This window comes from Nicrophorus vespilloides, unplaced genomic scaffold, assembly GCF_001412225.1.
Source record: "Nicrophorus vespilloides isolate i.1.1-1 unplaced genomic scaffold, Nicve_v1.0, whole genome shotgun sequence".
Classification (NCBI taxonomy): Eukaryota; Metazoa; Arthropoda; class Insecta; order Coleoptera; family Silphidae; genus Nicrophorus; species Nicrophorus vespilloides.
In genome coordinates this window covers 98,489-121,655 of record NW_017098685.1, presented here as the reverse complement: position 1 = coordinate 121,655, position 23,167 = coordinate 98,489, and the positions used below count along the sequence as shown (strand labels likewise).

The 23,167-nt window shown below is 30.5% G+C and overlaps 1 protein-coding gene across 1 annotated transcript in view; it reads left to right on the top strand.

The window, feature by feature from the left end:
- Positions 1-22,592, top strand: part of LOC108563012 (peroxidasin) — a 29,360-nt gene extending 6,768 nt beyond the window's left edge. The window contains exons 2-7 of the mRNA XM_017921551.1: positions 17,702-17,917; positions 17,978-18,049; positions 18,243-18,472; positions 18,530-18,826; positions 18,883-19,161; positions 19,222-22,592. Of these exons, the coding sequence (XP_017777040.1) occupies positions 17,702-17,917; positions 17,978-18,049; positions 18,243-18,472; positions 18,530-18,826; positions 18,883-19,161; positions 19,222-22,133 (4,006 nt within the window). The 3' untranslated portion in view covers positions 22,134-22,592. The remainder of the gene's footprint in view (positions 1-17,701; positions 17,918-17,977; positions 18,050-18,242; positions 18,473-18,529; positions 18,827-18,882; positions 19,162-19,221) is intronic.
- The last annotated feature ends 575 nt before the right edge of the window (positions 22,593-23,167 follow it).

Genomic DNA, 23,167 nt, shown 5'->3' with positions numbered 1-23,167 from the left:
AAACAGATATGAGTTAATTTTTAATTACAGTTTTAACAAAGATTATAATTAGATCCAATATCACGATTCGAATGAAGTAATTCTAACTGCGATCCTTCGTTAATTGGTGCAATTGTGTTTAAGAAGATTGTTGGAGATGCAAATGTCTATTGAAATTAAATACATCATGCGATCACAGACGCATGCAACGTTTGTTATTTCAATTATCTACATTTAAATAAATAAAAAGAAGAAAAAACACGCATTATCTGACCTAAGAGATAGACACTTGTATGTAAATAATTTGAGGAGAGAGATAGAAAAAAATATTTAGAGATGACTTCATTATGTTGTAGTACAGAGACAGAGGAGCCAATTAGATGGGATGAAGTAAAGAGATGGAAATGGAGATAGATAGAGGCCGAACAACATTTTATGTTTCGATGTTGAGTGAAATGTTTTCCGTTCCTTCACCGCGGGAAAGAAACCTCTCCGACGCAATACGCTGTATGCCTCATTAATTAAAAGTTTTACATTTATATTTCTCTTATTTAATTGCGGATTTGCGTCATGTCGGAAGATTTGTGGTTGCTCCGAGAATTGTGAAATGATTTACGATCTGCTGCATCTACTTTTCAAAGGGCCCTGACGAGTACATCCGGTTCTAGACATTTGCATAGAAATTTCGTAACATGCTTGCACACATGACTATTATATTTCGTCTTGCTATTCGAAGCGAATCGTTAATTAAATATTAATCTGCGGTTTTACAATTTTAAATAAATTATTTAGTTTTGAAACTAATGAAACAGAGGATTCATTAAATAGTGATTTAAGTATTTCCCGTACTAAATAGGTTTCTCTTTTACTAATTAATTACTAATCTTGTCTATAATTTTTGACTAGAAAAGTAAACAGTTCAAATTGTTTCACATAAATTGAGACAAAAGTTACCGAATTTATATTATAATAGAAACTGACCCAAATTAAATTAACTCTCCGGTCCTCCAGAGAATTGTAAAATGGAATTATAAATAGATAAAACGCTACGCGCTTCTATGAAACTGTCGTTTAAAATCAAATTTACAATGCACGCTCTGCACAAAACAATAAAAACATATTTATAGAATGTTTTCAGGAAATTCTGATCTTATTATTAAATGTATCATCCTACTTAATTATTTTCTCGGTTCAGACAAGTACAGCAATACTTCGCATAGGAAAGATCTCATCAGTCCGGATTCACTATAGTATAGTTATAAAAATTCAAAACAAACTATAATTATTTTGTTTTTCCCTTTTCCTGCAGACTAATCTTTTTTGTACGGTTTAAAGACTTTCTTGATTAGTCCTGTTTCAAACAATCCAGAATATTGGCGGAACCAATTACCCACAATATGAGAGGTATTGCTATACATTTATTTTCCAATCGATTTTGCTAGAGCACAAACTAATAAAAAATATTTTTAGATTTTTTGTAAGAAAAGCTGATCTAATGCGTCATTCGACTCAAATTAATGGAACAACATAAAAGTTTTGACCTGAGTTAGTGGATTATATTCTTTGCTCTTGAAAAAAAAAAGTAGATCTAAAGTGTGTAAATCTCTCGTGAAGAGCTTCAATTATATATATAATCGATATTGTCTTAAAATTATCTGAATAAATTTGAATTAATCTCTTTATCTGAATTTTTCATTTAATTAGACTACAATCATTGATTTCCTTTTTTATTTATTGAGTTTACTACTGTTCGACATATTATTATTTTTTGTGTGTAGTCTTATTTGCTATTAAACGAACCTTACCATTTTCAGGCTAAAAATATTATTTATTTATTTAGTTGCATTTTAGAGTCATTATTTTATTTGTATTTGTTGCTAATACACAAACCTGTTTTTACATAGATTATTATATAATTTTCTTAGTTTGTAATATTTAAGCGTTATGTAGTTTGAATAGTACTTGGATGGACGACAGAAATCTATACTATATATATAATACAATGAAGGAAAATGAAGATTATTTCTTTACTACAGTATTCGTTGAATACAATAACACAATATACTTTCTGAAATAATTTGGCTTACGAAATTGGTCGATGGTAGAAAACTTCATAAAAAAATCAAACACTATTAGCATATAATAATATCAGTTTATACTGGCGTTTACGTATCGAGTTAATTAATTATGAATGCATTAACTCATGTAAAATATGGTAAGTGGTAACCAAATCTTGAATAACCTAAATTCCAAAAATAATAAAAGTTATTGACACTTCTTTCCATTTAACTGAATATGAATTTATATCTCAAATGGTTCTAAAATTGAAAGATAAATCCTGTTTTCTAATTTCTGTTTTTGTATGCGGGTTTTTTTGTTGATAAAAAATACTGGGTTGATTACTTTTTTAACAAAAAATACTAATTGCAAATGTTATTGTAGAATTTTTATGTTTTTTACTCCTTAATAAATATTGTTTAAAAGAAAATTCTTACTCTTAGTTTTGTTTATTTGAGTGTTATAGATAAACGTAATTGAGTTCAACGTATTTATGTATGTATAATTCATATCATAGTGTAAAAAATGAATTGTTTATAACATGTCTTGTTTGAAATGGACTTCAAACTATTTAATAGGTTTAGCACACGTAAGTTTTTAGTAAGTAAGAGTTTAGTAAGTAGCAGCTCTTCTAAACATTATTGCATTTGCACACTTTCTATGTTATTTTTATAAACCTATTCAAATATTATTGTTCTATTTATTATTTAAAAAAAGTACATTTAATAAAAAATATTTAACAAAAAGTACTAATTGAAAATGTTATTTTTATGTTTCTTTTTCCTTAATAAATATTGTCTATTGGAAGTTCTAAAATACCTTTTTTTGGTTTATATATACAAATGCACTTAATCGCTTATATGAATAAACGTTATGTTTAATATGCGGTTTTTCGCGATAATTGGTTATCAATCAGATTTAGCATTAAAACAAATCTTAACCAGATTTATGACTAACAGTTTCGCAGAATTTCTTCATGTAAACATATATATTTAGTATTCTTTTTTTTAAACAAGTTAACAAGCTAATTTTCTTAGTTTTAAACAATCCCTTGGAATTGTTTACACGTTTCGCGCTAAATGCGTAAAAACCAATGTATTTTAAGAAAATGTAAATACAGCTATAAAGCTTACTTTATTTTACTAACTCCTCTCACAAAGAACGCGCAGCTTACATTCCCGTCTTAAGCAACGTAGTATTTTAAAGGCGGATAATCAAGTTATTCCGTGGGTTTAAATGGTGAGAGAGAGAAATATTCGAGTACTTCTTGATCCAAACTATTACCAATCGTGAATAAGCCGTATCAATTCCATCGACTCTTTCTTTACAATCTTGGTACAACAGAATTTAAGTTGTAATAAAATTGTTTTTATTTCAAATAGTTTCTTTACATAATAGGGAATAAAATGATTTCATTTGACTTTGTTTTGTTTGCGCAAATCAGACAATTTGCTAAAACGAAATTAATGTTATAATAAAATGTTTTTAATTGTAATAGTTTTGTTTGCGCAAGTCAGCTTTGCAATAAGGCCGCAATCAAGCAGCAAATTTTCTGATTAATTAGCATTCAATTATAATGGACAGTTCGGTCGGGAAGAGCAAGAAACGCACTTGCTTGCTGCCTTCTTGCGTTCTAACAGGATAAAGCTTTTAGAGATGAGTTTCACTTCGCTCGTTTCATCATAATTTGGAACGAATTCGAAATTTCGACTAATTTATATTTATAGAATGATCTTTTTACTTTATACCGCGCAAAGTCTGGTTTCGTCAGCATCCGGACAGAAGAGGATTGTTTTCTTGGGCAATAATGATCTTCCTCTAATCCACAGAACAGCATTTCTTTGTTCAAATATTTGTTTATACATAACACAATACAACCAAAAACAAGATTGTCACTGATAGAATTCACTGTTTTAAATGAAACAGTACATATCTAAATATATCCAACAAAAACGTTATGTGAATTGAATTAAAAAAAAAATCATGAAATAATTACATTTAAATTGCACACAGTTAATTAATACAAGTTTATATAGTGGAGCCATCAAAATGATTACCACTTGCCGTTAGAGTAAAGTACAATGGTCACTTCCACACTATACAGGTTTCTAGTAATAAGCAAGAAATCATATGTTATTATTTCTATAAGACTGTAATTGCCTTAGCAAATACTTTGGTGGTAGGAATGTAATAAACATAAAGGAGTGTCTTAGGGTAAAAATGTACTTGGATTATGAGCAAATGCGCACCTGGGAATAAGATAATAATAATAAAATTCACCTTATGGAATATAATTACTAAGCATTATTACCATTGCCACTTTCATGAAAGTGTAAATACAATTAAATAAACATTGCCCATAAACAGGAAAATCCAATTTCAACCGTTGGCAATTTTCATTTTTTTTTTCAATCTTTCGCGCTTTGATTCGATTTATTTACTTTCTTTACAGTGACGATTTACGCTACCGTTAATAAATAAATACAGAATAAATATTTCCCAGTGTGCACTGTAATGTTATCTGTATGTTGCTGCATCGGTTATTCGAGTGGATTTTGCTATTTGCGTTCAATCTTATTTTGATTGCACATAAATGTTATGAAATAATAATTTATTGATAACAAAATACAACCTAATACTAATTTGCAATCTAAAACAAAATAGTTATTTATAATTTTAAAAAAACTTAATATTCGGCTAAATTGTTTATTATTATTTTAGGATGTATTTCCTCTTCACGAACATTGTTAAATTTCGTTCAGTCTTTAATATTTTATTTGATACCTTCAATAAGTATCTATTCATATTGTTGTGCTATGTGCTTGTTTTCACTTCAATTTTTAAATTTATTCACAGCAGGAGAATTTTAAATCAAACTTATTCCTTTTTGTATCATATCACTCCAAATTAATTTTCTAGTTAAAGCTACTAATTAGTAGAACAGCTTGTTTATTTGACTATTACATTAAAATATAGTGTGAATATGCAAATATTATCTAATAAGTATAGAAAGTAATGAAAAAATAAATGACAAATTCCTAAATTTATTTAATTCAATTGTACTAGAATATATCAAATTATTTGTAACAAAGTCAAATCCAAGATACATTATTAATTTTCTAGAATTTAAACTGAAATTATGTAATAACTAAAAAAATGTCAATATAAGAATATATATTTTCTTAAGCAAACTTAAAACTTCCTTAATTACATATTATTAATACATTAATTTTAATTATAGTAACTAATTTTCATAATTTTAAATTATGTATGTAATGTAATCAGTTATATTTATATATTATTTAAATAATAAATAGAATAATAATATTGAAACAGGTTTATAAAAATAACATAGAAAGTGTGCAAATGCAATAATGTTTAGAAGAGCTGCTAACTGTCTTACTTACTAAAAACTTACGTGTGCTAAACCTATTAAATCCGTTTGAAGTCTATTTCAAACAAGACATGTTATAAACAATTCATTTTTCCACTACGAGATGAATTATATATACATAAATACGTTGAACTCAATTACGTTTATCTATAATAGTCAAATAAACGATACTAAGAGTAAGAATTTTCTTGTAAGTATGTTTTAAATTTTTAAATGATAATAACTCAACTTCTAATTCAATTACAAATAAAATTTCAATAATGGAGATAATTTTTTATTAAAAAAATAGAATTCCACAAATTCATAATTTACATGGTTTCATAAACATTGACAAAATATAGTTTATATGACTATATATCTATGCAGACATCATTTAAGTATTAATTGCATTAATTTTCTCTTTCATTTCTTCCCACACTATAAATCTTAATAACCTCAATCTATTCAAATTTCTTGATCTGCCTGCACAAGAAGTCCTCATTTTATTATGGATTTGCATAGATTAGAACGCGTTTCAACAAATTAGTTACAGTTTTAATGTATTTTTACTATATACCTTAATAGTTTCCTGTGTATTTATATATATTTTATAAATAGAAAACACTATTTTGAGCAGCTTTAAAATGTCCAAATTGTTATGATTTTCTTTGCTCATTGACATTGAATGAAGAAGTACTACGTGCTTTTATTACAGATATACTTGTTATATTATGTTTTCTCGTACATGAAATGTGAGTACAGAAAGTGAGTCATTGACATAATTATATTTTAATAACACAGATTTATTTATCTTGGCATTATGCGTGATGAGTCGTAACTCTCAAAGCCATTATAGGAATGGTTCGTTATGCAACCTCCAGGAAATCATCGCAATGCCGAGTGAAAGAAAACAAGAGCACCCATCAATATTAATATTTATTATCCTAAATGCATCTACCTAGACTTATATTTAGCTCTCAAGGATTTCGCCTTCTTTTATAGTCTGTCAGTTACATAATACCATGTTTCGCATAGTAAATCATAATCGATTTCAAAATGAACTGAAATACTTTCATTCTAATTTTCACTATTGGCATAAACAATCTTAGTGAGTTAACTAACATCTATCAGAAACATATAGAAAGGACTATAGACCCCAAATTATCTTATATTAAATTAAGGTATGCATAGTGTGCTAATATTCCTGACTGTTTCAAACCGGACTTATTGAGGATTTTGAATAAAAATAAACAAAAGAGAATAATACACAAAAAATAATGCTGTATACTCATTTTTTAGAATTTGTTTTGAAATTTTCAAATTAGACTCATCGAAGCCGGACTATGCGAGGTATATGATAATGGTTTATTTATAGCTGAAACAACTTTTTTTTTGTATAAATTACAATAAACTGATACATTTTTACATTTTTTTTTAATTTTTTATATCACTTTAAATTTCTTTAAAGAAAAATACTTTGAAAATATTTATTTCATTGAAATAAATATTTTAAAAGCTGTTAAGTGTGATTCTTTGAAGATCATTCAAGATCAAGTAATACTGGTTATGACATATTTACAGCGGCCTTATAATTTCATCGCACTGTACAGTGTTTTGAAAGTTATTTATAGAAAATTAGAATTCAGTGCCGATGTAAACGAAACACGCAGTTATCCCAAATGTAAATTCGTAACATGTGCTCATGTTTTTCGTGCAAACTCAGCAATCAGCGTGAGACAAGAGTCCTCTTGCCGTTGATCGACGATTAATCAGAAATTTAGATTAATTTCACGTCGCAGGAAATATTAATTAATTATTGCCAGCGCATTTTCATTTCGAACACGTTACATGCATGTTGCACAATAATCGCGTATCACTCAGATACGTGCGTATCCTACAATTTGCAAAACGGACCCATAAATTCCATTAATTGTACGTACGATGAGTATTTATTGTGAACGAGTGGAATTGAGTAATTTGTTTATGTGTGTATTAGGATAAATTTTGTTTTTGACCCCTCGAGAGAAGGTCAAGAAATAAATAAATTATGTGATGCTGAGAGACTGATAATAATCTTGTCGCAGAGATTAATATAAACCGAAATATTAATTTTAAGTATCGCACCATTTTTAATATTAAATTATTTCATAGACTAAGAAATAGAAAGCTTCAACTCGACGATGGATAATGCGTTTTTATTTCTTCGTCTTGTGCATTAACGCCGCATTTGATGAATAAGTAGTTGAAGCTTATTCAGCTCATAAAAATCCACGTACAATAAAAGAGGATTACGGCCAAGTGAGGTATCTAACATTAACAATGACAAATCCGAATTTATTCTGTGGAAATTTCAAAGAAGCCTTTTTTGTATTTGCGCCGATAATTCACTCCGCATACGGGTGTGATTATGTACGTATTATTATTTTTTTTAATGGAACTTTCGATTTACTTGCTCGCATTATTACGACCGGTACACTAACCCAATATTACGTGGTCCTCTTTCAATAATCAGGAGATCCGTGAAGAAGAGGAAACTGGTTTTTAAAATGCCAAGTATCAAAAAGCGTTTATAATTTCAACAATTTATAGTGTATTATCACGAATTGTGGCTTTCAGTTTAACCGTGTGAGTTATTATAATGCGTTGATTAGCTTTACCGAAACGAATTATTATTTCTACATGCTGTTATAGGCACGACGTGCAGATTGAAGCTTATACTTTTGAACAATTGCGAAACTATTTCTCGCGCATACCGAACACCTGAAACTATTCATTAATCAAAAGTTGTTTTATAACCATTAAACATCTAAAGTAACTGAGCTGCATTTTACTATTTAAGCAGTATATTTTAAACGATAGAAAATAGATTGGTAGGAATGTATACACGCTTTTGTAAAGGCTACAAATTGTTATATAATAATATACGTGTAATGTAGCAGTAGCCGGTTTATTTGAAACTGTTTTATTAACAATTAATAAACAATTTGTTAAACATCTAGTGGTTAATAATCGCAATATCCTTTAGGTATTAATCATTTTTTAAAGGTGCTGTTTTCTTTATTGTTTCCAACTCCTCTTTATATATTTAGTGTGTAACATTAAACACTAATGATGTTTCTTGGGCTTTTAGATTGAAAATGGTCATTTTCTACAATACAGTATTACCTGTTTTTGTGCGGTCCTTTTTTATGCGATTTTTTTGAGCGACTTTTTTATGCGGTATATGAAATTCAACCAATTCCAACGGCGTTGGCACCATTGTAATGATTTCTATCAATATGCATATGTACAGCCTCCTCAAACGATTCTGTTAGTCAAGTTTGAACCAATTCATCACATGAAGATGCGCGTTTTGGATTATCACGAGTAGCAGTGAATTATGTATGTGCATTTTGAAAGTTTCTCCATTCTACAATGAGAAATTAAATGTTTTTGAAATGTTTCCATGTGTAATTTAATTATTTATTTTATTTGGATGCACTTTCTCATGTATTTTATAAGTCTTTGATGTATTTTCTAAGTGCGATATCTAATGTATTGTACAAAATTATTTGTTATATGTAAGAATTTATAAAAATATCGAATTTTTTTTTGTGCGATTTTTGTTATGCGGTTTTACAATATAGATAAAATATTGTTATTCATATTATATAAATAGATTTTGTTTTTTTTTACTGTTCATAAATTATTTATTTCGTGAAATACATCGACTTGCATAACTACTACTACTTTGGTCAATATTTTAAAAATGTAATCTAATTATTATTATTTTATAGATTTAATCATCTGAAAGAAGCAATGTTATTATTTCTGTAGAATATGTACGATATTTATAAATTTCGTAAATATTTATTGTTCAAAATTGCGTGTTAAACGATAAGATCCATCCATATGAGAGAGCTTGTTCTCCATGATCTTAAGTTTGCGTAACGCGGTTTTGCCCGAAGCAGCTTTTTTTGAATCTCAACTTACCATCACAATAAATTCTTAACAAGAGGTTCATTTTATAATAAAAGCATAATCATTACGTTGAGTTGATATCTTTATTGCTTCATTAATACTGAATATTCTACGTGTATATGCATATTTATGCATTTTTACAATTATCAAATGGTTAAACTATTTGCTACATTATTTAATATTATCTTTAATACAAGTTATTTTTATGTATTTATTAAGAATCCCAACAATCAATTCTTTTTTTTTTCTAAAAAGTTAGGAATCTAATTCCAATAAATCACTATTTTATTTACTATCCGCAATGCATCCTCTTTAACTTTAAGTAATAATTTGTGAAATAAGAAAATATTGATGAAACTATATTATAACATATTATTCATCTACCATTTAGAGTCCTAAAGATCATTCTAGGGATTTTTCGTCAGGGAATATCTGTGAATTGATAAGATTTATATTTCATGTTTTCCTGTTAAGAATAAATCCCGGTGAAAATGTCAAAAATATTTATTAATTCATAGCTTCCTATACTATATCGTTAATGAATAGCCTTTTATACCAATGTATTTGATTATGATCGACAATATTTTTATTATTTTTTGTTTATCGTATTCGAAATTTGAAAAAAAAAACAAAGTTTGACAAATGTAGAACAAATTTCCCATTTCCCGAGAACAAAAACAATCCAGGAAAAGTACTTTACTTTTAGAAGATTATTTAAATGTTCGGAATGAATTTTCGCACAGCAACTTCGACGTCGGATAAATCCAGACCTACACATATTTTCATACGACTTTCTCCAACTGCACAATAGTGCATTTAGTATTGTGCTATTCATTTGCATCACACGTTTTATATACCCGACGGTTTTCATTAATCCAATTACATGTAATTTGGATGTTAATATATATGTTTTTAATTTTCAACACGAACCAATTAATCAGAATTACTCGTAAATCCGTATGCAGTTATGATATAATTAATGACATCATAATTATTCGCGTGATGGGTGTTGTTGTTTGTAGATTAGATTAGAGGTTGAGCGGAAATGATGAAAATTGAACGGCCTCACTCGCTCATAATATATTTAATTATCCATTCATAAATCACATTTTTATTCGATTGGAACGTGAAGTTGTAAAACGGGCGTGTCAACAACGTGCATTACATTGTGTCGTTACAGAACCGATCACCGTTTAAACGTTTTTTTTTCAACCGGAAACGATCGTTACTCTATGCTCAATTATTACATGCATTACATAAACAAATCAATCAAATGGAGGGTATAGATAATAAATAACGGAAGACAGCGGAAAGCGGATTCGCTTTCATGGCACAACCCACATGGTGGGAATTTTGGATGGATCGCGTGGAACATCCGTGTGGCAATTCCTAATCTCCCTCGAACGAACGTGCGCTCCGTATTTATTGGACACCTTTTCGATTTCACGCCGAGCATATTATATAACGCAATATATATATGCGTTTAGATAACTCCATGGTAAATTTAAACCAGGTTAAGCTTATCTTTGTGTGAAATTATTCTTCCAACACTACTAGCTTCACGTTACGCTTGACATGAAAAGAGCGTTCTTTTTTTGTATTGACCATGATACGAATGGAATTTGAAAAAAAACTGAGAAATTAATAGTATAAGTATAAAATATAGAAACATGATGTTTTGTAACTAAAGTAACGCGTGTCGTTGAATTCTATTAAAAAAGCAGACAAGAGAAAAAACTATTACGAAAATTACTTACATGATAGACATTAAACAATATATACAAAATGCCAAGTAATTCATACGTGAAGACAAATATTTAATAATAATAAAATTAATTGTTATAAAAAATTATACATTAATTCTATAAAAATCATATTTTTTACTTGTTAAAGATGCAAGGTTACATATTCTTTACGTTGATCAGAAAAATGTCCGGTATGAAATCTTTGTAACCACTTGGAAATAGTCACAAGGGATGTTGCATTCACTCCATATGCATTTTGGTATTGCTGGAAAATTTGCATAGCCTTGAGTTGACGTCGAAATCCGTAGAGAATGACAAAACAAAATGTTTGCTGTTGGTGGTGGAATTTATACCAACCTTAAATCACTAATCTTGCATTTTCTCTAATCCATTCTTACCGATCTTCTTGAAATTTGACATGAAATATCGTTAGACTTTGTTTTTTAGAAATGTTTTTTAGAAATGAATACGAACTTAGCGAACTTTTATTAAACCCGTCGTATATAATGGTAACATAATATTCCATATTTTTTTTAATAATTTATGAAGAGAAAGTTGTAAATAAATTGATTTCGCTGCTCGATTTTCATTCACTTGTTGTACACTTGCTGAATATTTGACAAAAATAAGAATAAAACTAATTATTATTTAATAATTATTTATGAATTACTGCACTACATATCCAACAAAATATCTTAAAAATAAAAAATGAAAAATTCTGAAAATTGTTTGAATTGTAAAATGGTTTTGTAAATAAAAATTATAATATCAAAATACTATTTAATTAAATAAGCAATAGTTCACAATAAAATCACATATCGTTCATGTAGTAAAGATCATGCGAAAATTGTGTAACAGATGATATTAAAATTATTGAGAATTTTGACATTAACTTTCAAAATTCTAAATATATTTTCAAATTCATAAAGTTTTATTTATATAAATTACTTTGTTATTATTGTTAGGTTGGCTGAGTGTTGACTATATCAATTTATATACAGTTTGTCAATAAATATAATACCCTGTGCAGATTAATTAAAGACTATTGACAAATATAATTAAATGTAAGTTAGTCAATCTTCTTTAGTTCTATCAACCAAATATTTTACATATTAAATATGTAATGGAAAATATTTTCATTTAATTATATTGATGAAAGAATCATTCTATACAATATAAGATACAATCAATATTAGATGTTCTAGTGTAACAATGAAAATACTGGAATCACAGATATATTCTAATATAAATGTACAATTACACCAATGTACTAATTAAATTTATCTATTAAGAAAAATAATTAAAGAACTATACTTGTAGACTCAATGCAAAAACAGATAGGATCAATAAATATTGTTATAAATATTATTAAAAACATAAACGTTCGTACTATTTTTTATAAAAATTTTACCCTTTGCAAAAAACGTGTCCCGTGAAAGTTATCTTACAAATTCCTCTTGATTGCAGTAGTTCAAGTGAAAATAATACTTATCCAGCAGTGATCAATCAGCATTGTAAGAAATTATGGAAGAATGTAATTGAAAGAATAAATAAAATATTCTGAACATAAAGACATTTACTGCAAACCCTAGTATCAACGTCAAATCCTACTTTTTTGATGACTTTTTAGAATAATAATTAAAAAAACAAATAGATATGCAACAAGGAAAGTAGCTTTCAGTATTTCTTCAGTTATTTATTAATGAAAAAACTATATGTAAATAGTAAAGGAACTGTATGAAAATGATGTAAAAATGTAGCTACAAAAATATGTTTTATCCGTATGTCAAGTGGTTAATAAATTTCGGGTGCGTTGCAAATACTGAGAATCGTAGCGTTTAGGTCAATGAAGATATTCTATTTCTAAACTTTAGTTCTAGCATGTATGTAATTTATAATTTTATAATACTATGTATACAAAATTATTCTTTTTTCGTATTATTTAGTATGGAATATACAAGTATTTGTTTAATTACAATTTTCATATGCATATGACACTAGTAAAACTCAATAGAGAAGTTATAATTAACGTTAAGTACATTCACAGGACTAAATGATAGATATACAGTGAAATCTCGCTTAACTAGTTTAATCCGTTTAAAAAATCCGGATTTTTACTCGTATAGTGAAACATATTCAAAAGTATACATAATATGTGTACACATGTTTTAAAAATGATGTAGCAGCGGCACAGTCCGGGACTTGTCATATCATCGTCACTCGTTATGCGAGTCATTTTTCTTACAATTCATTTTGCTCGTTAAGCGAAGTTCCACTGTACTAGTAATAAAATCCCGTCATAGGCGAAAGAGCGTAACTCCCGGGCTAAAAGTGCATTCGATATAATGATCGCTTATAAATAGTTCTATTGTGTGTGTGTACGCATTGTTTAGTTTAAGAAATTGGCGCAATTCCAAGGTTGAATTAAAAGCATCGAGCCGTACATAAGTTAGATAATCCGAAAATATGCAAAACATACCCACTTGGTTCAGGCGCAAACGAGTTATCTTTCCCGGCGCATTTAATGGATCCACTCCTTGAATTCTTATTAGCGAGCTTCCATGTCCACGGGAGGTGATAGGCCTGCGGGAATATAAGATTTTTGTTTCCACGAAGAAGATGAAGATTTCTTGCACAATAAAATTATTAAGAAAATTGTTGGAAACAGTCGAGCGTGGCAAACAAGATAGTATAGGAGGAAACGAGAGAAGAAACTCAACTTCGTAAATTATTGCCGCAGTTGCTACATCTCTTTTAATTCTTAATAAATAGTGGTAATAATGGTAGACACTAAATTTGAATAATAAACCGTTGTTACTTTCGTGCCACGTTCTCATTATGCCCGGTGATAGCCATTCGAAATTGATTCTAAACAGTTTTCTTTTCACTTTTCAAATGCGCTTCACCGAAGGCTAAACATTCGTATAACATGTCCAATTATCTGGAAATCTTCAAAAGCTTATTATTTATTATTACAGGTTTACGTTTCATTGCGGATTGTATTCAGATTTTCATGCGATTTTCTTAGAAATTGATACGTAAAACGTAAATAATTATTCACGAAATTTGCAAAAACACGAAACTGCACATTAACGTCGCATTTTACAACAGCATCTAAATATTAACACGATATACATGTGTTCTTCGATAATAAAAATAACATGTAGAATCGTAAATATGCTAAATCTGGATAATTTACTTAGCTATGAAACTCGATCGAAAGTTAGAGTTTTACCTTATTCTCCGTTTTTGCATTTAAGTAATTCTCTACTTATCTTGTCACTTTGAAGTTTACCCAGCTAAGAAAATAACATGTCTAAGAGGGATTAAATTCACGGGTTGTTTCGTAACTGACTTTTATTTTGTATAAACATGGTTCATTAACGGATTAGTACTGCTGAATGGACAGTGTTTCTTTGAAAAACAAAATGAGCCAATCGCTAAGCTTTCAAGAAATATCCTTGTTTCATTAGGTTCTTAATATAGAATACACTTAGAACAGCAATAAGTGGTTTATTATGAATAATATTCTTTTGAACCTTCTAAATAATTAGATACTCACTTTGTTTAATATATAATTTATGATATGTATGTGAACGCGTTGTATAAATAATAGGATTTCAATTATTATAAATGATATAATTGAATACATAGTCAAATGAGCCCTGTAAAATTTGAATAACAGTATAACAAAAAAAAATGAACATTAAGTATTGTAGAACGTTCATTTTCAACCTGACACATTTCTCTGCTATTTCTATGTGAATGTGCCAAATCCGCTCGTCTTTCTCAGTTTTTAGTAGTGCACGTTTATAGCACATGCTGCATTCATTCAATTCAAAATAATATATGTATTTTAGAAAATACATCATCTAATTCTAATATAGAGAAACGCGATACACATTTCTAATATTCACATACATAATAATAATTAAATTTTCTTATACTTATTTTGTCGTTCAAAATGTAAGTAACATCTGTTCCATTTAAAAATTCAAAACTAATTTACATTTAATGGATGTGAATTAAATTGGAGCCAAGAATAACATTGATCAAAAAAATATACATTGAATTAATCATAAAAAAACATGATTGCTAAAAGCATTAATAAAATAAATTTATAATAATTAGCTGAATTAATTAAAGTAAAAGCAAACAAACATCCGGAATTAATTAGTTTTAAGTAAATATATTTATTAGCCAATATTTTATGAATTATTTTTTCATCTCGACTTTCATAAATTAATATTTATAATTCTGATGAGAAACTATTTTATATGCAGAAAATAAATTCGAAGAATTTTCTTAAATTCGAGTATGGTAAAAATAATTGGAGAAAAGTTTTTGTAAATCCAAATATTGATAAACTTAAGTATCAAATAATTATTATATATTTTGAAAACTTTATTTAAATGCCGTTTCTAAATAATTTGAAGTAAATATTCAATATATTTTCGAATAATCCATATTTAATTTTGTTAGAATTCATATTATAAAATCATATATATTATTGAATTTATGAGTCTGTACAAACGCGAATACTAGGAATACATAACTAGCTAACGGATTAGATTACTAATTAGTAGGTTTACTGTAATATTTTAGTTTTAATGAATAGAAATTACACTGTAAAACATTTTAACACAATGTTTATTATCTATATTCTAAATATGCTTTAATCAATCAAACATTTCATAGTACCAGAATATTAATTTAATAGTTGTATTAAAATTAACATTTCATACAAAGCTATAACTCTCGCTGTAACACGCATAAATAATGTAACATCTTTATGACTTATATAATATGATATATGACTTATAAAATATTTGTATTTTATAATTCAAAAACCTATACGAATGTAACGGATTCGAATCTCATCAAAATAAAAAAAATCATTGAATTTGTGGATTTAGATAAATATCAGTGGTAGAAATATTACCGTAATGATTATTTAAGATAATAATTTAAAACTCTAAAGCTTTGTAAATTAATTGTAAACTAAGATAGTTTTGATAACTTTATTTATATTCAACAACTTTCCAAGGATCAAGTGTTGCATCAGACAAGATGTATATGGTATGATAAAAGAAATATCGTCTCTATTACCTACAATGGAATACACTACGATCTTAGAGATAATAATCCAAGACGGACTTGAATGCCAAACAAACAGTGTAGCAATCAATCTATGATAACAATGCAACACGCAATGACTATAGCTTTCTAAATCGCGAGATTTACCTTTACAATTTAATTTCAAATAATTTCTCTACTAATGGAAAATGCCATTGTTTACGTATAATAATTAATAATATTAATTATTATACTACAGAGTATACATATGTTAGTATAATACAATTTTTTTAAAGAAAAGTTTCAATATTTGCGATTTCAATACGTTAAGAAAACTTACGATCCTCATCAGAAACGACAAGGTAGAATTGAGTTAAGTGCAGATACTTGATTCTAGTTGTAATAATTGATTTGCTTTATATCGTGTAATAAGAAAATACGTCAGATTTACACTACAGATGTTTACTTAGAGAAACCAAGCGTATTTAATTAATGATCAATATCTGATATATACAGGTTATTAATGCTTTACAATTTGCTTCCCGTAGACTCTACTTAAATCTATATATAGAAGCCTTCAAATGATAGTGAGTCACTCATTAAAGAGACTGTACTATATACATTTACTGTTAGGTAATTTAGCTATTACATATATATTTTTTTTAATTTTCGCATTTATTTGACGAACTATTGCACGAATGTTAGTGCATGAAAGATATTTCTTATCTAAGTGAAAATGATAACGGTAAACTGTCGAATTGAAATACGATTATTATTGCATTGTAAATTATTGAAAGTGGAATGGCACTGGAATTTACGGTCAATTTGCAAAAGATTTAATGGTAGGACACTCTGTACGTGTGTGTATATGTAGATAAATACGTACATGTGCATATCCCAGAAAGTGCAATTACCATATTCCTTCACACAACATAAATTTGCAAAGTAATAAACATTTCAACGTAAGCGGATTTCTTGTACTCTTTCTTATCATCTATAAATAGTACCGAGAAAAGTTCGCGCCGTTCCAGTTACCTTCCGCATTTTAAATATAGTGAACTGCATTTAGTAAGAGATCCACTGGCATTGTTATATGCGTATGTGTGCTGTGACATTTAATGTATTCAATGCACGAATGAATGATTGAGATAAAATGAATAAATAATCCATTTGCGAATATTCAAATATGAAACTAATATTCGTCGTTGGCGAGAGAGAAAGCTTGTTTTGAAAGTGTCCTGGCTTTGTAATTTGTATTTGTTAACAAAAATTGTATACATTACGAACGGACACTCGAATGCGTCCGCAATAAAATAATGGTATTTATCTGCTGAACGTCTGGAGTTAATGCAAAGTTATTAAAAGAGTCGAAACCATTCCATTATCCGAAACCGCAAATTACTTGCCCAAGTAATAATATATAATTAGAGGAGTGCAAAAGCACTCGAGTCCCATTTGTTAATTAAACCGTTCACATCATATTTTACTTATTTTCTGTTTGCATTTGCAGAGATCTGCGGTTCAACAGGATTCACACTCTGGAGCCGCATACATTCAAGAATCACAAGAACATTAGAACGCTTTTGCTGAACAACAACGAAATCACGACGCTGAAGAATGGTGTCTTCACCGGTATGCCGCAACTCAAAGATCTATACCTGTACAAGAACCGCATTAAATACATCGAGCCAGATGTTTTCCAAAAATTGCCGAGGCTCGAGCATCTGTAAGTGAACCATTAAAAAAAAGCGTCGAGCAGAGAGGAGATTATGTCATATATTTTTAGCTATTTACATAACAACGATTTGGAGGAATTCAAGGCCGGCACTTTTTCAAATCTGCCATCTCTGGACAGGCTGTAAGTCTTATAAAATGTTATTTTAGCGGCGAGACTCGTGATTGAGGAACTTCGTGACTTGATTCAAATGAAATAAACTTATCTTAAAACCCCATTAACGCTACGTATATATATATAGGCAATGCATTCTGCAGACACGTACATTATCTCCTTATCAAAATAAAATTAACAAAAAGAAACACATTACTTTCAGATTTCTATACAACAATAAGCTAAAGCACATACCTCGAGGCGCATTCCAAAATTTACCCAAACTTCATCGCTTGAGATTAGATTCAAACGCTCTGGTCTGCGATTGTCAGATGGCATGGCTTGCGAAAATGTTGAATCATAATTCGTTGCAAGCGGCGGCTAACTGCGAATACCCAAGAGAAATGAAGGGGAAAGCTCTGAAAGGAATGGACGATAAGGATTTCCATTGCAGTAAATTTAAAAAAAAAAACGTAATTTTCAGATATTAAAGCGTACAAATAATTTTAGAATATCCTGAAATAACTGGAGGGCCTCAAGATATCGACATAACTTTCGGACAGACTGCTTTGTTCCAATGTTACGTAGCAGGTGACCCGATGCCTTCAATATCTTGGATGAAAAACGACAAAGAATTGATTACTGGTGATAACCGATTTGAGGTTACTTATAACGGAACGCTGAAAATAAAGAATGCACAAGAGAGCGATTCTGGATTCTACGAGTGCATTGCTAAAAATCCTGATGGTGTAACTAAATCTAGAGCTGCGCGCATGGTTGTTCAACGGGAATATGTGACGGAAAGAAGTAATTATTCAATAGTATAGTTTTTAACTTACAGATCTAACGTATTTGAATGTTAGTTCCAGGTATGCCAGTCTTCATTGAAACACCTCAAAGCATAACTGTAAATGAGAGATCGTCCGAGGCTGTGCTGCATTGTCAAGCGATCGGCAATCCAAAGCCGGAAATTACTTGGTCTAGAAATGGCATTAAACTTGACATAAACAATAGGAATTTCCAGTTTTTGGATGGAACTTTGGTAATAAGATCTGTTAAAAACAACGATTACGGAACTTACAGATGCGACGCTGCTAACATCCACGGAAGAATCAGCACGACCGCGGAAATAATTATCAATGGTTAATATTTATTACATAAGTTATTTAAACTTTAATTGATGTATTATACTTAATTTTTAGTTCCGCCTGAATTTACTCTGATTCCACAGCCAATAACCGTGGAGATAGGAAAGACAGCGCGTTTTGAGTGTGATGCGGTAGGTACACCAATGCCGGAAATTAGTTGGTACATGAAGAATACAAAAATCAAAAGTCAAGGAAGACATACCTTGAGAGATGAGAACCGCATTTTGGAAATCCGGGATGTTAAAGAATCTGATGGCATAATGTATACATGCAGAGCTAAAAATGAAATGGGAAAGCGATCAGCCGATGTGCACCTTTCTATTAAATCTGCCGATTTGAAGGCACCAAATTTAATTTATAAACCATACAATATTGAAGCTTTGGTCGGTTCTACAATTGAAATTCCTTGCAAGGGAGCTGGAAATCCAACGCCTGGGATCGATTGGAAAAAGGATGGAAGCACGCTTCAAAGAACTGGTCGCTGGAGGATTTCCTTAAGCGGCAATTTGTACATTTACTCGGTAGCAAGCGAAGATCAGGGTAGGTATGAATGCACGGCTATTAATGAATATGGCAGTGCCACCGCTTCTGGTTACGTTAGCGTTAAGGAGGATCCGCACAACCTGAATTTAGCAGGAGCCGGTGATAAATTCGTAAAAGTGGCCTTCCTAGAAGCAAGTCAAGAAGTTGATAAAGCAATTAACAAAACCGTTCACGATATCTTTTACAAGAAGCACCATAACTTCGGTGATTTATTTAGGATTATCAGGTATCCGAATGCTCCGGCCCGAGAGCTCGCGAGAGCGGCTGAAGTGTACGAACGCACTTTGGTGAATATCAAGAAACATGTGGAAATTGGTATGCAAATGAATTACACTTCCGATTTCAATTATAAAGAGGTGCTATCTCCCGAGCATTTGGATCTAGTTGCACAGCTATCTGGGTGCATGACTCATCGTCGGCGCACGAACTGCACGGATATGTGCTACCACTCAAAATATCGAAGCATAGACGGCACTTGCAACAATTTACAGAACCCAACCTGGGGAGCATCTCTCACTGGATTCCGAAGAATTTTAAAACCGATATATGAAAACGGTTTTAGTACACCGATCGGGTGGAATAAGGACATGAAATACTACGGTTTCAAGAAGCCTAGCTCGAGATTGGTCTCAACATCATTAATTTCGACCAATGAAATTACACCGGATGACAAAATAACGCACATGGTGATGCAATGGGGACAATTTTTGGATCACGATTTGGATCATGCTATTCCCTCGGTGAGTTCGGAAAGTTGGAATGGAACAGATTGCAAGAGATCTTGCGACTACTCCGCGCCTTGCTTCCCAATTGATGTTCCTCCAAATGATCCCAGAGTACATAATAGGAGATGCATAGATTTCTTCAGATCTTCGGCCATCTGCGGTTCCGGAATTACTTCCGTTTTCTTTGATACAATTCAACACCGTGAACAAATCAATCAGTTGACATCGTACATAGACGCGTCTCAAGTCTACGGATACTCTAATGACTTGGCGAAAGAATTAAGAGACTTAAATAGCGATTTAGGAAAGTTACGAGAAGGCGTTATATATCCAGGCCGGAAACCAATGCTGCCTTACCACGGAGGTCAAATGGATTGCAGAAGAGATGAAACTGAAAGTAATGTTAATTGTTTCTTGGCAGGCGATATCAGAGCTAACGAACAAGTCGGATTGATTGCGATGCATACGATTTGGTTCAGAGAGCACAACAGATTAGCTCGTGAATTAAGATTGCTTAACCCACATTGGGAAGGTGATATGATTTATCAAGAGGCGCGTAAAATTGTTGGCGCTGCCATGCAACACATTACTTACACAAACTGGCTACCAATTATTGTTGGCAATGAGGGAATGCGAATGCTAGGTGAATACAAAGGATATAATCCGCAGATAAATCCAGGAATCGCCAACGTTTTTGCAACGGCTGCACTTCGATTTGGCCATAGTTTAATTAACCCCATCCTGCACAGATTGAACTCAACCTTCCAACCAATACCAGAAGGAAATCTGATGTTACACAAAGCGTTCTTCGCGCCATGGAGAGTTCTTGACGAAGGTGGTATTGATCCTTTGATAAGAGGTTTGTACGCAATCGCGGCTAAACTTAAGAAACCTAATCAAAATTTGAATAAAGAATTGACTGAACGCTTGTTCCAATCGGCACATGCAGTGGCTCTTGATTTAGCTGCAATTAATATTCATAGATCTCGTGATCACGCCATCCCTGGCTACATCGAGTTCAGAAAATTCTGCAACATGGCTGATGTCGATGATTTCGAGGATTTAAGGAACGAAATTTCCGATCCGGAAGTAAGACGGAAATTGAAAGAATTATACGGCCATCCGGGAAATATCGATATCTGGGTGGGGGGTATACTAGAAGATCAAGTCGAGGGTGGTAAAATCGGTCCGCTGTTCAGATGTCTGCTTGTGGAGCAATTCGGTAGGCTGCGAAATGGGGACCGGTTTTGGTATGAGAATCCATCCACATTCAAACCCGAACAATTGGTGCAAATAAAGCAGTACACTTTGTCTCGTGTTCTATGCGATAACGGTGATAATATTACCGACATTACGGACAATGCTTTTTATTTACCCGAGACGCAGGGTGGATATAAGAAATGCTTGGAAATACCGAAAGTGGATATGAGCTTCTGGTCGGAATGTTGCAGTGATTGCCGATATTCCGGACAATTGAACACCATCAGCAGATTGAATGCTCGCAGTCGAAGGGAGACGGTCGTTCCATACAATAATGCAACCATGGATATTATACCTGAGCCTGAGAAAAAGGATACGGGTTTGAAGAAAAGAATCGCAGCGTTGGAAGAAACCGTTAAAAAGTTAGAACGCGAACTGCATCGTTTGAAGAAAGCAATAAAACGCATCACGGAAAATAGCGATGAATTAATGCTTTGATTTCCGTTACACAATTGATAACAAAAATTTTGCAATATCTTAGTATGTAATATTTGTGATAAGCAGTTAAATAACGTTCTTTGTATATTGATTTAGATAACACGCGTAAATACTTCGCCGCAATATGCTTTTAATGTACTTAACTTCTAGTGTATGTAGCATATATTCAAATTAATGTGCCATTTACATGTTTATGTCTCTTTTTGATTTGTACATTTTAACAATGCAAATAACAAAAATACTTATCACTTGTAATGTATTTAAAGTACGTATACAATAATAATAATGCATTTACAAGACGCTGTTTGTACAATGTAAGAAGCTTAGTTTCCTTCCAACATCATATTGATGACACCAGTAGACAAGACAACTCATACCTTTATAAATATATTGTTTTCTTTATACCTATGTAGTAGAAATATAATGATACAAATCTTGTAATCCATATGCTGTATAGAATGAAATAAATAATATATTAAAGTCTACATGATTTTAAAATTTCATCCATTTATATTTTAAATTAGTAAATATGTTTATCTTCAATTTATTTATATCGCTCAATAGTTAATTGAAACTTTATTATTTAAAAATCAAATATAGCAATAAAAATATTTAATTATAATATAAAAAAATAAAAATGTAAACAAAAAGTATAACTGAATTCATAATAAATGAACATACATTCTAAATATAGTAAGTCCTTGACACACGCGGTTAATTCGTTCTAAAAGTTTCAGTATTAGTCGAAAAATATAAAAAATATTAAGTAACGAATTTTTTGGTCGCTTTATGCTCAAATAAAACAGTTAGAATCTCGATCATTATATAAATATATGTGGTCAAAGAGGCCTACCTCTTATTAATTTCACTAAATCAAAAATAACCAGCTCAAATCAAACTTGACTGTATAAATAAAATCCGCACTATGCGAGATATTGATGTGTTGAACTTTTCAGTTCTGAATATAAATGCTAGTTTCAAGTTATATCCATGATTTTTATTGAAACTGATAAAGACATTAAATTACTATTGAT